The following is a 17,511-nucleotide window of genomic DNA, read 5'->3' as shown; positions in this document are numbered from 1 at the left end:
ATGCGCACTGTGCATTATATGCCCCGGTAGTCCTAAATCCCACGTGCTGTTCTTCCCACCACTCCTCATGTGGGCAGCACTGGTTAATCACAGCAGTTGTATAGTGTCTTAGTCTAATGATGCATACTAATGAACAAGGGACATCAGGCAGTCAGAAGCAGGTTGGCCATCTTTCTTTGTTCAGGATTGAAGGGTCGCTTTAAGAGTATAGATGATGTGCTGACCTATCCTCTATGAATAAAGTGTTAATTGATTAGCCATGTTTGTACATTAATCATAAGATTAAAACCTGATATTGTGTAGGTTCCCCATATCTTGGTGTCACTGAAACAGCTGTGACCCATGTAGGCAAGGCCTCTGAGACCTCTGAGACCTCCATGAGACCTAGCAGCAGATTTTTTTAAAAGGGAGTCTGTCAGCTTGAACTTGCTGTCCAAACTGCAGGCCTCATGTTCTACAGCAGGAGCAGTGCAGACTGATGTATAGTTTTATGGGGAAGACTCAGTATAAATTGTATTCTATTAATTCAACCCTTTCCAATCCAGTGTCAGCCCTTGTCCGAAATTAAGATTTCCCTGCATAGCAATGTCAGACACATGTTTCTAACAGTAGGCAGGGCAGCGATCCAATGTCGGAGGCTACCTGGTGTCTCACATACACGGCAGGCAACTTGTTCTATAGTAGCTCTTCTGTGGTATTGTACCAGATGTGCTAGCCTTCTCACCAGGCGCATCATTAAGCCTTCGTCACCTATAATTCGGTGGTTGACCTTCTTTGGACCACTTTGATAGATACTAACCACTTCATACAGGAATACATGCCTCTAGACCTGCCATTTTGCAGGGGCTCTGACCCAGTTGTTTAGCCATCACAATATGGCCTTTGTCAAAGTTGTTTCGATCCTTCCACTTGCCCATTGTTCCTGCTACCAAAGCATGATCCTCATGAACTGACTATTCACTTTTTAATATAGGTGACCCCCTTGACAAGTGCCATTGACAATAGATAATCAATGAGGTTCATTCCACTTGTCAGTGGTCTTAGTGTTGTTGTTGATCAATTTATCTATAGGTGTTAATTATTGTAGTTCCAAATTAAATGTAGAGGATGAAATGTGTTCCCTGAATTATGACTAGCTGGTGACTATTAAATGATTTCTAGACCTACTAAGTAGTTGATCTTGGTGAAGCATTGTGGGATATGTTGGCTCTTATTTATTAATCAGGCACAGCATAACTTCTGTACGTATTTTACACCAGCAACTGATTTCTTAGTGGTAGATTTTTTTTTTTATTTCATCTTTCAGCCAAATCTAAAAGAATGTACTAGAGAAGAACTTCTACTTTCTTGGGAACTTTTGATAATCTGGCAAACTGGACATAAATAATGGCGTTTTTGAAAATCCACACCCACCCAAATATGTATAACAGGGCTGATCTCTGAGACATTCATTGTGTTCGTCTCCAGCTTCCAGTCCAAATGAAAGTAAAATTCTCAAGTGTAGTGATACTCTGACTCTTACGTTACTGAGGCCTGCCAAAATCCTTGAGTAATGGAATCCTTGCGCAGCACACACATCCTATTAGTGGGAGATTTCCTGCAGCAGCAGCAGATGTGTTGGTAGGACATTCCCACTTTCTTAATGAGGTGTTTTTGTTTTTCATAGCAAGAACAAATCTTTGGGCCTCCTAATGAAGAATTGGGCTTTATAATTGCCTGCGTACTTAGAAGTTTAAAGCCCCAGCGGCATTTATTTTTTCCTCGGACACAAGGCAGCATGATTTTCATTGGACTGTCGAATGTGGACTCATGTTTTTTCAATTTAAGTCTGCATATGTAGAATGAGCGAGTATTACAGTTTATGGGGAGCTTCCAGTTTTACAAGTCTTTAGGGGGAGAGAGAGACTGCTTGCAGGTTCGGTGTTTTACATTCTTTCCCAGGAAAATAGAGCAAATATGGAAAACATTTTCCTACCGGAAGACTAAACATAGAAATGCTCAAGAATTAATAAATCCTCCTTTCCTTTGAACATAGTTTATCTCGTATTACAGTTAACACTGATATATATTGTAATATAATATAATATAGAACTATTCTGTATCTGGCCCAGCAGCTCCGTCATGTCCCCATTCCTTTTCACTGGCCTCAGGCCCTTCCTGCTGTGCTCCATCTGCAGTAGAACAAACGGGCACTTTTATAAAACTGTCTAAATCTTTTCTCTTATACAGTTAAATTCCCCCCCCCCCCCCCCCCCCCAAAAAAAAAAATTTAAAAAGTTTAAAAAATTAAGCCCGCCTCTCAGCCAGTCTGCAGTTAGTTACCATAAATGGAACAGATCCGCAGAATTAAGGGAGTTGTATACCTAAGTGGAAAAAGTTACACAGACCTGAAGAGTTCTCTGGTGCTCCCATTGATAGGAATAGAGCAGCAGAGTGTGTGCAAGACCGCCGCTCCATTCATGCAGGAACGTTCCTAGTTCTCTGGATTAGAGGGCGTCTAAGCAGTTAGTCTCACACTGACCAGAAAATTGGCGCCTATCCTCTGGGTAGGGGGATAACTTTTTATCTTGACACAATCCCGTTTTTATCTTTAATCCAGTTTCTACAACCTTGGTAATGTTTTTGAAATGTCAGCTAGTAACCTAAAACCAGAACAGTGACCGTGAACTATAAGAACTGGACTGCAGAAAATGAAACCCCCACACAACCTCTTTCATCTTCAAGATGCACAGATTCAGCCTGTAAGAATATGCTCTCACAACTTGAGAAGATGTCTTATTGAATGATGCGGTTGCCAACCGTGAATATATATAACTTTAATTATAAGCTTGTTCTTCTAGTGTGGCGCAGCGCTGAGTACCTCGGAGAGTTGTGTTGCTGTTGGGTAATGTCTCAGTAGTATAATTACGCTGGCCACAGGGTTGTATCTTTACCACTAAGTGAAGCAAAATGATGCTCTGGCCACCTGTTACTATCTTTAGAGCAAAGCTCCTCGGCTCTGTGTTGTGGCTTATTAGATGTTCATATAATAAGATTAAGCCTCTGTTCTCATGCCGTTAGAAGCCCTCCAACTGAGGTGTATGTCATGAGAATCTCCAAATGTATACCTTTGGTGGAGGTCTGCAGAGGCTGCCTCTGTATAGGCACACCGTGCAATACGTCGCTATAATGCTCCCATTCTTCCGAAAAAGCATACTTTTTGTTTCGTATATTTTTCTGTGGACTAGAATAGTCTGCTAGGCCATTTCCTGCCCCAAGCATGGAGGCCACGAGGACATAACTTTTTTTTTCAGTTTTTTTCCTTGGATTCTTTTAAGTACTTCTAGCCGAATAAGCTACGGAATCAAATTAACAAGAGGCGTTCTTTCAGGTCGTTGACGTGACTCTCTTAATATGTAACTAGTAATTACTAGGAAATTATAGTACCAGTGTTTCTGGAGGCACAATGCACCATGCAGCTCTACTACATGCACGTCACACATACACAGCTTTGCTACATGCACGTCACACGCACAGCTATGGTACATGGGCATGTGACAAAGACACACAGCTCTGCTATAGGCCACGCATGTCACAGGCGCTGCTGCGCTACATGCCACGCATGTCACAGGCGCTGCTGCGCTACATGCCACGCATGTCACAGGCGCCGCTGCGCTACATGCCACGCATGTCACAGGCGCCGCTGCGCTACATGCCACGCATCCATGCTGACGATACACCCTGATTCCCACACATGACACGCACCGCTTCTGGATACAGTGATGAGCCCCTGGTCGTGTGATCCCTGACTCCACCCACACAGGTGATCACATGACCGTTACGTCATCACAGGTCCTGGTAGTTTGTCGGCTTATCCAGTATTTAGTACTTTCTACCAAACTCCAGAATGACTCCTCCCACAACAGTGACATCACAATAGGTCGGTCCTCCAGTCAACCAGATCCTCTGTGGTGGCAATAAGTCGGTGTTTCCTGTCGGAACCGCTGAATTGTGTCTGAGATAACTGCTTAGTTGTATTATCATTCTGTTATTTTTATCCTCCCCTTCCAAGAGCCCTAACTTCGGTCTTTCTTCTTTCAGTCAGCCTCTGTGTTTTTATATATACTGCAGGACCTGCAATTATGTCACCAAGGGGCGGAGCATGAGAAGCACAAACGCATGCATGCATGCATACATACATACATACAGACAAGTGGTTGTTAGTACTTTGACTAAGGCCTCATGTCCACGGGTACGTTGGATTCCGCATGCGAGACCCTGCTTACCTGCCTGGGTCTTCTTTTTTTATGTACTACGGATGTGTGCGGAAATGCTGGACGGCGCACATGTGCAGTACTTTTTTTTTAAAACTCCTGTTTTCCCACGGAATCCGCAGCCCATTCGTGTGGGAACCGCAGTAAAATGGAGCATGCTGCGATTTGTGTTTTCCGCATACTGAATCCAGAAAACAAATCTACATGTGCAAATTGAAGTGCGGACTCCCATGCTGCCCTATGGGCGGCTTGAACTGTGGATCTTCAGCATCGGTTCACATGCAGATTCCGCATTTCAAATTCACTGTGGACATTGGGCCTAATATGAATTTTCTCTTATCGCAATAAGAAATATTTACCATGGGTTACCAAACTGCAGTAACCAGATATGTCTGGAATCACACACCCCCTGCAGTGGTCAATGGTGGCATGATCTTGCTCGTAGAAGCGCAATATTACCAGCAAAATCATGCAGCCATTGGTCACTGGCTATTGGGTAGTGTTTTGGCTCCACACAGTTACTGCGCCAAACCTTACAGATAACAATTTGTTACATTAAGAACAATTGACTGTCTGATCCCGGGTTGTGTATTTAGTTGCATCGCCAACATGGTTTGTTAGGGACAGATCAGCCAGTGACTATTATGTTTGCCGACTATCACTATGAACACCATAATTCATTTGAATCCTAATAATAATCAGTATGTGTAAATGAGCCTCAAAGGGATCTATGAGATTAGAAAAGAGGTTACTTTTTCCACAAATACTTATTCATGGACTGTCTGGTTGGTCAGCCTCATTGACCTGAACAGGTTGTGTAGGATTAGGGGGGGGAAATAACCTTCCTACTTTCCAACCCAAAACAGCAGCACTCCCCAAACTGGATACCCAGTCATGAACGTAAAGGGGTTTTCCTATTACCTAAAATTGCCTCACAACCACTCTGTACCACTGGTTGCTGCTGCCCAGGACATGTTACTGCTGCAGCCAATCACTGACCACAGCAGTGACCTTCTATAGCCACTGATTGGTTGCAGCAGTCACACGACCTGGTCAGCAGCAACCAGGAAGTATATAAGGGCTGTGAAGCAATTTTAAGTAGTGGGGAAACCCCTTTAATGAGATGCGCCGATCTCTGTAAATATGGCTGAGTTGGAAACCCTACAGGATATGAGGTGTCGGAGCTGACCGAAACAGCGAAGCTTGGCTGAGCTACAATATTTCTGTAACTCCCATAAAAATCAATGGGAGTTACGCAAACCGTGTAGCACACAGAGTAATGCCGTTGCTGCCACCATAAATCCTAATATATCATGCATAGTATACATATAAATAGTGCATGAGTCTCAGCAATATATGTAGTATAGACCTTCATGTTATGAATAAACCATATGCTGAAGGAAAAAGTAAACTAAAATCTAGAAATACCACGAAATGTATTCAGATACTCCCAAATAGTATAGGTGCATACACATAAAAGATGCACACCAATGGATCTGGGAACCTGATCTGGCATATGTAGTTTTGGAGTAGCTATCTATTGTCCCTTGTTACTATGGGCAGCATGAGTGATTTGCTGTGATGACATGCCCAGCCCTTTTATATAGAGATGCTCTCTGCACTTCTGTGTTTATTCACACAGCATTCATGTCTGCCTGTTACTTTTTATTACTCTTGTTATATATGTCATTAGTTATTTATTTGAATTCAATGGGAGCTTCGCTGCAGTAAAAACCTGGGTCACTGTTACTATGGTCAGCCAATCAACTGATTGGCGGGGATCCAAATGGTGAACATCTATTGATGACTCGTCAGTCGTCAATAGCAAAAGTTTCAAATGTCCTGGAATATCCCTTTAACTTTCCATGTCACAATCTATAGTTAAACACATTATTAACCAACAAGTCTTAAATTGTTTTAACACAAAAACAAAATTTGATTTAAAGGGCCACTCCAGCAGAAACACCTTTTTTTCCATGCTTGTCACACTTTAGAGTTCTCCATTGTGTATAGCTACTTCCCTGCAATATAGCTTCTTGTTTGATGCTCATCAGGCACCATCTTGGGGCTAAGATTTTTACTTTCATTTTCACATGTGTCCCATGATGCATTAGCTCAGGCTATACCATTTTCATGGTATAGCCTCAGCTAATGCATCATGGAAGCAGCCAAAGACAGAAAAGCATGGCGTATGCTGATCCACAAGGTAATCGAAAATCGGCAACGACCGAACCGATAAATCATTATCATACCATTTTTTTTTGCCTGCTGGGAGGGCATAGTTTAATTATTGCCTTCTATATTCAACTAAATATAAGACTAGAATATATATTTTACAAAATATACATTGTGGGAAAGCTACATAATGAATAAAAAAAACTGGCATGGCCTGTTGAACAATAGCTAACTTTCCAATGACACTTTCCCTTTAATATGGGAGATCCTGGAAAGTCGGATTTCCATGAAGGAGGTTCCTTGGATGATTTGGTAGTCTTCAATAGAGTTTAAAAAACATCATATCCTTTTTATGGCATTTTGATTTGGTTTCAGTGGGTGGACTTGTTAAATGGTAAGCGAACAAATAGTTGCAGACGGTATGTTTTTAATTATGATCGTTTAGAAGAGAGATGGTACAAGGAGATTGGTTGGTTAAGACAACTGGAGAAATGTCAGAATCCAAACAAAACAATCCTCCCTTTATTTTTTATTGAAGTTGGTACCTGGGTTGACAATTCAAATAACCTTAAACTAAATTCGTGAAACCCTGATAAATTTTGAATCCTAGATTGGCGAATTCAAGTTGGATACAGTTTTGTCTGCAGATCACTACAACCGTGCAGAACAATATGTACACCGAATAATGACTTTCAAGCGGTCAGTGACAATAGTTGTACAATGTGCTTGGCTGTAAGGTGTGTGCGGTCTTACCTCATGTTCTTCTTCAGCCATCTGTAACACAAAGAGCCTCTATGGAAATCAGGCAGAACCAGTTTGTCTGCCTCTATTATTTTGCTTTGTATATACTGACAAGTCTTCCTGTAAATATTTTATATTAGATTTATAAGCTATTTTTGGCAGCATTTTAATCCATGGTTAAGACTAAATTTGGCATACTCATTAAATTACTGTTGGTGGCATGCTCAGTCAACTGACAGTTATTCCTCCAGACTTGCATGTTTATTCCAGTGGGGATAGGGGACTGATCCACTGCCAAACACCTCTGTCAGCAGCTTATCTACTGCGTGACCTAAAGATCTAGCATGCTGAAATCCAACAGGTCAGGTCCTTCTTTTCCCCAACATCTGCCAACATTTTGGGTGGCCACAGAAAACTGGGGTTGGGTAAGTTGTGTAGTATGTATGTCTGACCATAGTAAGTTATTCCCAATACACAGGATAGGGTATAAAATGCTAATTGGTGGGGGTCCATCCACTGGAACCCCTACTGATCTCAAGGATGCAGCCCTGTCAAGTCCCAAAGTGTGGGCAGCTGAGGACTTTCATTTGCACCTCTGCTTCGTTCTCTTCAATGGGAACACCAGAGATAGTTGAGCTTGACTATCTCCAGCAGTCCCATTAAAGTGCATATAGCAGAGGTGTGCAAGCATTTACACTGAACAATTCTCATTCAGATTCCCACAATCCAGCACAATCTAAGCCATAATAGTTTCGTGTAAAAGGGCCCTAACTTGCTGTTTTTATATTATTCCAATTCAATTGTTGAGTGTTGTGTTTAGTAAATGCTTCAAGTAATAATCACCCTTTATGTTTAGTAGTATAGAGCAAACTTCTAGTGCACCTCATGCAATCATTTATGCATAAAGAATGTGTGTTCCTTTTACCTGTATTGGAAGATGTAGATTTCCTTGGCTTTCCCCTGTATAATTTTATCTAAATTTCTTTTCCTTTCTGGAATGTATTCTTTGATGGATAAATTTAGTCTTTTGTGGAAATATATATGCATACATAAAACTGCAATAGAAAGGGTTAGTTTTACGGTTAGGTTGTATAGAACGGCCCTCTTATTTCCCATACTAATCTGTGGCCTACAACGACAGTTATCTAAATGTATGGCTGTGGGATTTTTGCTTGATGTCAAGTAAAAACCGTGCCCTGCAATACAGAACTCTTCGTTTAAGGAACCAGTTTTTCCTTTTTTTGTTTAACCCTTTTATTTTCCTTATCAGATGAATGGTAAATTCATTAACCTAGTTCTGCATTGTTTCCGAATGAGGGCCCTACTGATGGGCTGTGCAAAGTTAAGCCCCATTTACACACAACGATTATCATTTGAACTACTGAACGAATTAATGACTTTTTTGCATAGAAATGCTGAGCATTTAAACGACAGATAATCATTTGAAATCCTCTCCATTTCCCTCATTAGCTAAAGTAAACAGTCTATATGTTTCTTCAGGCTGACGAGTGTTTATGTGAGGAATCTGTCTGGCAGGTTTTTAATCAGTGTGAAGCTTACTTATGCCTGCAGAAGACAATGGCTTATCAAGTAGACATTGTGTTTAGCAGGGCAAATAATCATCCCTCCCCTTAAGTCCTTCAGTCTTTCAAATAACTGAAGGAATGCTATTTAAAATAAGCGAAAATCAGACAAACTAACAGCAATTTTTATGCAGCCTGAAACTCTGTGTGAAACAACAAATTATTGAATGGTACACGATGGCTTCGCATTTACACGTAACGATTATCACTCACTTTTGTTCGTTTGAACGAATTTTGAGCATAATCGTTGTGTGTAAATGGGCCATTAGGGCTTCTAGTCTGATGTATTCATATGCATTGTGGATGAGTAAATCACTGATGGGGAGGTTGCCTCAGTGACGGTGTACCATAGTGGACATTCAGAAATCTTTTTAGAACATTTTGAATAATTTAGCTAATACGAAATATTTTCATACTTGCGCACAAGATATATTGAAATGTCATACTCTTTTGCTAACCACCCCTTTAGTTATGTTCATTGTTACAGTGGAACCTAGAAACTGAATAACTATAGATTCTGGTACATATTTTCTAATTTGACTCCTTTGTAGATATTTTCATGCTTGTTGTCCCACTACATTTTATATTTGGGGTTATCTAAGGATATGGTAATGTGAGTTTCGTTCCCTCCGACTGTCCCTATTGAGGATTTTGTAGAGGTTTAATCACTACTGAAGTGTTATGATTCGGAGTAATAATTAAAACGACCCCCCCCCCTATTTTTCATAAAAATTTAACATCAGCTGTGGAGTACGTAGTAATTGTGTCTGGTGCCCTCATTGTGATCATGGGAGCAGAATCAGACAATTTGAGAGCAGCAGGAAGTATCTCAAAGAAGCAATACGGCTGTCTTAAGATGAGAGAAGGCACCTGGTGATCTTTGGCATAATGCGTGAAAAGCAGAGCACCAGGTACATTAACCATACATTCCCTAGGTAATGTCCTGGCTCCAATTTCTGCTATTTGGTACTGTTACTTAATATGTTTGTTTGTTTTTTTTGTTGTTTTTAAATAAGGTGTAAACGAGCTGTAAAGTAGGCCTCATTGCTACAAGTTTACCGAAGTTGTTTTGTATCATGCCTAATATAAGAATAAAGTGTCGACAGATTTTTGACTATATTTTTGCTTTATTTTAGTTTACTGCCCTTTATGCCCACGGACGGACTTCTTTTGTGTTGTACGCGGTGGAAATCCATGGTGTTGCCCCACAGCTATTAGGTTCTATTGAACCCAAAAGCTCAATTTTCACACTGCGAAAATTCCACAGCGTGAAATAAACCTCGGCATGTTCTAAATGCTGCGGGAATACGCGCGAGCAGCTTCCATTGTAGTCAATGGAAGCCAGCCGTCACGCTATACTTCTGCGATATTAGTATCTCGTGAATACACGGCCCCGCCCACCACCGGTAGTGTCAGATGACGCGGCCGACGCGTCATGCGCTGTACTGCGCATGAGTGCCGGCCCTCCATGCGGGTTGCGTACGGAGGATCTGGAGTGGTAAGTATGGGGGTTTGGGGGGCTCCCTGGCCGACTCTGCTGCGATATTCCGCTGGCAGAGTCCGTCACGGCCGTGGGCATGAGTCCTATGCTGGCTTTCTGTTATGTTGTTTTTCCTCCATATTTACTGCTATTGCCCATTAACAAAAATAAAAAACATAAATACAGTTTTCAATATGAAAATAAGGATGCGTTCACACTTGCGCGGGGAATTCTGCTTTCCTGGCGTCTGTCTGCTTTCCGCCCGGCATTTGGACAAAAGAAAAATCACTGCATGCAGCACTTTCTTTTCAGGTATTTTCAGCCAGATCTCTGGCATCTCTAACGCAGATGGTAAACCAGCCAAAGAGGTTGCATATTGTAATCTGCAATCCTCATAGCCTTGACCTAAATTTCCTGTGACTTTTGCCATAAAAACTTTGTAAATTTACTGAAATGCTCTTTTCGATGTTTTTGCAGAAAAAGCGCCAGGCCTACGAGTCCAATCTTATGAGAAATGGCTTACAGCTGGAGGCAACGAGATCCGTAAGCTTTTTAAATTCTTGCCATTTACTGTATTTATCCTCGCATCTGTTAACAAGGGTAATTTTAAGTTTTATTGTTGGGGCACTGTGAAAAGCCATTTCATGTGCTTCTGGACAAAATGATTGTTATATTGCTTGCAGTTTTATTTTAGGCTTTATTCACACTTGTGGCTCTCCTTTTATACAATGGATGCCACAGGAGCCCAGCGGCTACACTGATAAAATATGGTCAGTTTATAGAGAAAAACTAATTCTACACGCAGCAGTATGTCTTCCCATCAAATATGGTGGACTGTGACAAAACCTTCAATACACATCTGAATTACGTTTAAGGTGTACATTTTAATGGATTTTCCTACTTTTTGCGTGCTGAAAGCTTTATCATTGTATAATGAAAAGCTAGGCAACTTTCCAATACACTGATATGTATTCATTTCTTACAATATTTCAAGATCCTCCTAGTACTCCTATTAAAGTGGTTGTCTGGGACCTCAGGCGGTTTTTCTAGTGATGGCCAATCCTTGAGATAGGTCATTAGTAGATGATCGTCGGGATCCGTTACCTGGCGATCAGCTGATTCCTGGCACCGCTGTTAGTACGGACAGAGCAGGAAGCAAATTGCACCATTTGTACTGCAGTGGCCTGGGTTGGTTGAATTCAATAGGAGCTGCACCTGCACTACCGCTGCATTAAGGATGGCACGTTCTACTTTCTGCACTCTGTATTGATAGCGTTGTCGGGAATCAGCTGGTCTGTGCGGATCCAGACTCCTGGACCCCACCAATCGTCTGTTGATAACCTATCCGGAGGATAGGTCATTACTAGAAATAATGGCCGAAATCCTAGACACCCCTGTTAAAGGGGTTTACCGCAATTAACCTTTGTCACCTACCCATAGACTAGGTGATAATTCTGATCAGTGGGGGTGTCACCACTTAGACCCCCACAATCCTGAGAATGGTTGTCACGTATCCTCCTTCCTGCCCCTCCCCGCAACGAGGAGGAGATTGAATAGAACTATGACTGCATGTCCTAATACAACCCATCCAGCAGGGTAGGCTCAGGGTTTAGTGGCAATTTTCATTCCCCAATGATTGTCCCCCTAGATAAACAAGCAGTCACCTGAATACCTTTAGTCATTTCTATCTACACTACTGTATGTATTGTGTTTTTTCGCAATTCTTTTTTTTTTTTTCATTTTCTCAGACAACCCCCTTAAACCTTGCATGAGGTAGGGCTAAATAGGATTAAACAAGCTTATATTCTCCTCTCCTAGGCCCCTGCATTTCCCACACTGCAGCTCCAGGTCTTACCGATGACGTGGTGTTTACAAGCTGAAGGCAGCCAATCACAGACCTCGGCACTCAGCGTTGGCATGGCCCGTATGCAGGCTGACTGGAGCTTGTAAACACGGACCAACCACTCAGGACAGAGCTGTGGTGTGGGAGGTGAAAGGACCCAGGACATGGGAGTAGAAGGCTGATTTTTGTTTGTTTTCTAGCACGGAGAACCTGTTTTAAAATAAAAATGTATTTCACACAACCCTTTTAAGATTACCTCTTAGGGTCCCCTCACACATGGACATGACAAAGGACCGTGATTTTACTTTTGTTTTGCGTCCGTTTTAACGCACCTCATTATTGTGATGGGTGATGAGGTGCGTTAAATGGCCAAAGACAGAGCAGACAGCGCTCAAAAATCTGCATCTTCTGAAAATGTAATATTACATGTCGGCCATGCTGATGAATAGTCTTCTGCGTGACACGTGAACGGGCTTGCCAGAGATGCTAATGTTCATTGTCTCTCCGCTCTGTAATAGTGAGATCCGCTCTCTAGGATGTCCGTATGCCCTAACACTCCTTTATGCTTTATTTAGTGTATCCTACTTTGTCTTTGATAATGCCACAAGTGTAATAAATTCTGGTTTAGGTTTCAGATGGTGGACTCGTATTTGTGAAGGTGCACGCGCCATGGGAGGTCCTCTGTACATATGCAGAAGTAATGCATATCAAGCTGCCTATACAGCCCAATGATCTAAGACAAAGAAATTCAGCATTTAATTGGTTCACAAAGATTTTTAGTGTAAGTGAGGATGTGATAAAGCCAGAACAAGAGTTCTTCACCGCTCCGTTTGAAAAGGATCGCCTAACTGACTTTCACATCAAGGACAGAGACACCTTCTTCACTCCAGCTACACGAAGCCGCATTGTGAGTACACTTGAAGTGGTGCATGAAAATATCTATAGTTTCTACTGTGGTGTATGATCAAGGGTGCATGCACACAAGCGGATTTGAATTGCGGAATCTGGAGCGGACGACCGCCTCCAGATTTCACAGCAAGTATCGCCCATAGCATGTAATCAAAAGTGATTCTTCATGCACACGAGCGGAAACCAATTGCGGAGCATGCTCCATTTTATTGCAGGTTCAACACGGATGGCTTCCATTGAAGTCAATGGCAGCTGTCCGACCATGGCCCGTCTACAATTGACATTGTGGACAGGCTGCGAATTCTGTGGGAAAAGGAGAAGTTTAAAAAAAAATCTGTACTGCACATGTCCGACGGCAAGCCGTGTGGACCATCCGCTGTACAAAAAGGGAATAGAAAGCAGATATTCGTAGACGCCAACCCATCCGTGTCATTCGGCCAAAGGATGGTTGTCCTGGCATCTTATTAAAAGTGTGACATTATTGAGCTCTTAATTTGGCTAGTAGAGCAATATGAGGGACTCGTAGCTACAAGTATGTTGCATTCATGAAGGGAGCACACTATACAAGGTACTATATAGCATGAATACAAGAAGGTAACACAAGGCAGGCACTTCTGGCAACGATGTTCTGGATATTTTGACAACTGTGGAACTTCGTATTTGCAGGTGCAGTTTATTCTGTCTCGAGTTGAATATGCTGTGAAAGATCATGTGAAAAAATTTGGAATCAACAAACTTCTGGATTCTGGGATTTACAAAGCGGCATTTCCTCTTCATGATGTAAGACCTTAATATGGGAGATTTTCTGCTAGCTCTTTGTAGAGGGATGGAATTCTTTGTGTTCATGCTGCTTGCTTAGTAGTGTTCAGACTCCTGGGGCCTATTGGAGCAAGTGTATTTATACTTAGGACACGTGACACTTTACACACAGGGACCTTTATTCAACTAATTATGTGGCTTCTGAAGTTAATTGGTCTTGCCAGACCTTATTTAGAGGTTTAACTGCAAAGGCAGTGAATATCTGTGCACTCACAACTCTTCTGTTTGTATTTATTTTTTAACCCCTTAAGAACCCGGTATGTATATGTAAAGAAAAAAAAATACTTATATATTACTATTTTTTTTCCTCTTTACTTTCAAAAAATCATGTATTTTTTTTTCCATTTACATAGCTACATGAGGGCTATTTTTGACCTGTGCTGCAATTCCTCAATCTGATTGAGCATCGGTTGGATGTGCTGATAAGATAACTCCAATTCATGGAGGGCCCACATTGCCAATTACAGTATTTGCTGTTAACCACCTGGTGCCAGATGCTACAAGTCATTTTAGAGGTCTTGTAAAGCTTATACCTTCACAGATCAGGACTGTTTTGGTGGCACTAGGGGGACCTTGACAATATTAGGAAGGGGTTTTAACAATACGACTACTCCAGGTGTGTGTATATATAATAAAGAAGTGTAGCTATGCATTGACTGGCCACATGTATAATTAATTACACTTGTTTGATTATATCAAAGTGTTTAGTTTTTTATTAGAAAGCATTTTGTTTATATGCCCCATATATTGTGATTGGAACCACTTGCTCTTTCTTGAGCTTTTCCAATCTCTCCTTAGCTATTTGAGTAGTAGCTTACGTTACCTCCTTTGTGTGAACCCAGCAATACCGTTCTGTGGGTATGTTTTGTAGTTGCAGAAGTCCAAGTGTGTTGCCTCTGTACCTTTTTTATCTTCTCTGTTTGTTCATTTTGCAGGGTAGGTTTAATGTCAAGTCTGAAGAACCCAGATGCCTGAATGAACGATATCTGTTGTACAGACAATGGGCCCATCCTCTTAGTTTTTACAAGTTACAGCCTTTGGATCTTGTAAGGTAGGAAGAACTAGAGAATTACTTCAAGCTGTGATTCATGTAAATTAATTTAAAGGACCACTCCGAAAAAAAAAAAATCCATTCATTATGTAACTAGTCCACCAGTATATATATGTTAGTAGTACTTTGTTTAATTATAATAATAATCTTTATTTGTATAGCGCCAACTTCCGCTGCGCTTTCAGGCATGGATAAATGCAAAACAATACAACAATTACAATGTGAGGTACATTCAGTTTGAAACAACTGGGGTGGGGGTGGTACAGGAGATGCATGGGGAACACGGGCAATAGGGGATTTCATGTGGAAATCAGTTATTAGAAGGCAAACTGGGTGGGGTGGTAAGGAGGTGCAGGGGTAGAGGTCGTATGTGATTGGCAGAGTGGAAGGTGTGGGGAGCCATAGCGAAGGGTGGGGGACTAGGTCAGGGGACTTGGTATGCTTCCCTGAAGAGGTGCAGTTTTTTTAAGCCACATCTGAAATTTCATGCATCAGGAATTGTCCAGATGCCTTGGAGTAGAGCGTTCCAGAGGATGGGTGCTGCTCTGGTGAAGTCCTGTAGGCGAGCATGTGAGGTTCGTATTAGAGGGGTGTTTAGTCTAAGCGTGTTAGTGGGTCAGAGTGAGCGGGCTGGGTGGTGTACTGACAGGAGGGAGGCGATGTATGGTGGCCTGTTCCATGCAGAGCTTTGTGGGCGAGGTTGAGGAGTTCAAATTTAGCTCTGCAGTGGATGGGCAGCCAATGCAGCGACTGGCATAATGCAGAGGCGTCTGAGTAACGGCTGGATAGAAAAATGAGCCTATCTGCCGCATTTAGTATGGATTGGAGTGGAGTGAGTCTGGTGTGGGGAAGGCCGATGAGTAGCGAGTTGTAGTAGTCAAGTCAGGAGTGGATGAGGGCGACCACGAGTGTCTTTAGCGAGTCCGCGATGAGGAACGGCTGTATTTTAGCAATATTTCTGAGGTGCATGTGGCATGTTTGGGCCAGAGATTGGATATGGGGGTAAAGGAGAGGTCAGAATCCAGTGTGACCCCAAGGCAGAGGGCATGCTGTCTGGGGGTTATGATGCTGCCAGACACTGGAAAGGAGATGTTGAGGGGAGGTTGGTTGGAAGGCGGAAAGACGACGAGGTCCGTTTTAGAGAGGTTAAGTTTTAGGAAAAGGGAGTACAGTCAGATCTCTCAACCATTCCTCCAAAATATCACTCACAAGAGGAGGTGTATAGTTGGGTGTCATTAGCGTAGAGATGGTATTGGAGGCTGAATTTGTGAATTACAAATTTCTTTCGGTAAATTCCTGGAGTTCTCCTCCTCAGGTGGCTCATGTGATCTTACTGTGACCGCCTGGGAATTACTTGGCTTTGTGCTGTCTCAAATAGTCATTATTTCAGTCACCAGAACTTCCTGCGTCATGAAACTGCATGGACTATACCACACAGGCTCTTCACCAGGGGCGGTATCACATTACTGCTGAGTTGAGACTCCTTTCATAGACTTATAATTAAGAAGATGACAGTTTATCCTTGCTGACTGTATGCTTATGGTCATTCTCTTATTTTGGACAATACAGAGAGTAATGATAGATACACAGTCCTCCAAGCAGGCAAAGATGGTGCTGGCTCTAGCTGCCATGTTATGCTGTGCTGATGTGTCATGGGATTTGATAGCTCAGCACACAGAAAACAAGCAGACATTTAAAAATCAAGATAATGTGAGATAAGTATCAGACAAGAGGCTGCATGGCATGGAAGTGGCCACTAGATACACAGGAGATCCCAGAGTGCGATAGTCAATCAGTTGAGGTGCAGGGATGAAAAATGTGGTGTTTTTTTTTTTTTTTTTTGCTGGAATGGCCCTTTATTATTTTCTCAGAACAGTAACAAAAGGTGTAGGGGGAATAAGAATATTTGGAGACAAATTTGCCATTCTAGACCTCACATGTTTTTCTTGATATGAATTTTGATTACATTTTCTTCTTGCAGCTTATAGATCCGATGTATTGCATATATAATAAAGCTACCCATGCACATAAGATTAACATCAGCCAAACCCGCCAATTTCAGTAGTGTCTGCCAACAAGGTTATATGAACTCCCACCTATCGCCTCACTTAAAGTTAGAAGGATAAGCAAGTAACTGTTGCATAACGCTTTACAGAGTGCCTCTACAAAAAAAATGTGGGTTGTTACATCGCACCGTTAGTTGCTAATCAGGTAGTGTCTGTTTTTGGCTAACGACATAGGGACTTGACATTGCCCTGCCTTCTGATGCTGACAGGTTTAATCATATGCACAGTAACACAGAAAGATCTGTCAATCGGCAGAAGAAGGGAGCAATGAAAAGGAGTATCAATTCATCTCATCAGGGTCATCTCTGCCAGGTGCTTCAGCCTTACAAATGCAGATTGCAAAATAATTCCTGCCCTGTTTTATATAAGTGATAGAACACTGTAGTTGGCATGTCTGTCACTCTACTGCTCTGCCCGCCGCCAGGGCTGTGTTGGGTATCTGACAAGTTTACTTTAAATCTTCACGCATTTGCGCAATGTAGCTCTTCTCTTGAGTAGCCCATTTGCCATAACCACAGAAGTATGCATAAGAGTGATAGTTAAAGGGAATCTGTCAGCAGCTTTGATGCTGCAAAACTGATTGCGCTGTGT

The 17,511-nt window shown here is 42.0% G+C and overlaps 1 protein-coding gene across 1 annotated transcript in view; it reads left to right on the top strand.

Moving 5' to 3' along the window:
- The window catches only part of ANO6 (anoctamin 6), a 78,255-nt gene that overhangs the window by 28,423 nt on the left and 32,321 nt on the right, over positions 1-17,511 (top strand). Inside the window, exons 4-7 of the mRNA XM_066591717.1 lie at positions 10,710-10,775; positions 12,704-12,982; positions 13,651-13,764; positions 14,739-14,854. Coding sequence (XP_066447814.1) covers positions 10,710-10,775; positions 12,704-12,982; positions 13,651-13,764; positions 14,739-14,854 — 575 coding nt within the window. The remainder of the gene's footprint in view (positions 1-10,709; positions 10,776-12,703; positions 12,983-13,650; positions 13,765-14,738; positions 14,855-17,511) is intronic.

The sequence above is a fragment of the Eleutherodactylus coqui genome, chromosome 2 (genome assembly GCF_035609145.1).
Source record: "Eleutherodactylus coqui strain aEleCoq1 chromosome 2, aEleCoq1.hap1, whole genome shotgun sequence".
Lineage (NCBI taxonomy): Eukaryota > Metazoa > Chordata > Amphibia > Anura > Eleutherodactylidae > Eleutherodactylus > Eleutherodactylus coqui.
Note: the sequence above shows the minus strand (reverse complement) of the source record. Positions and strands in the feature narration are given on the sequence as shown.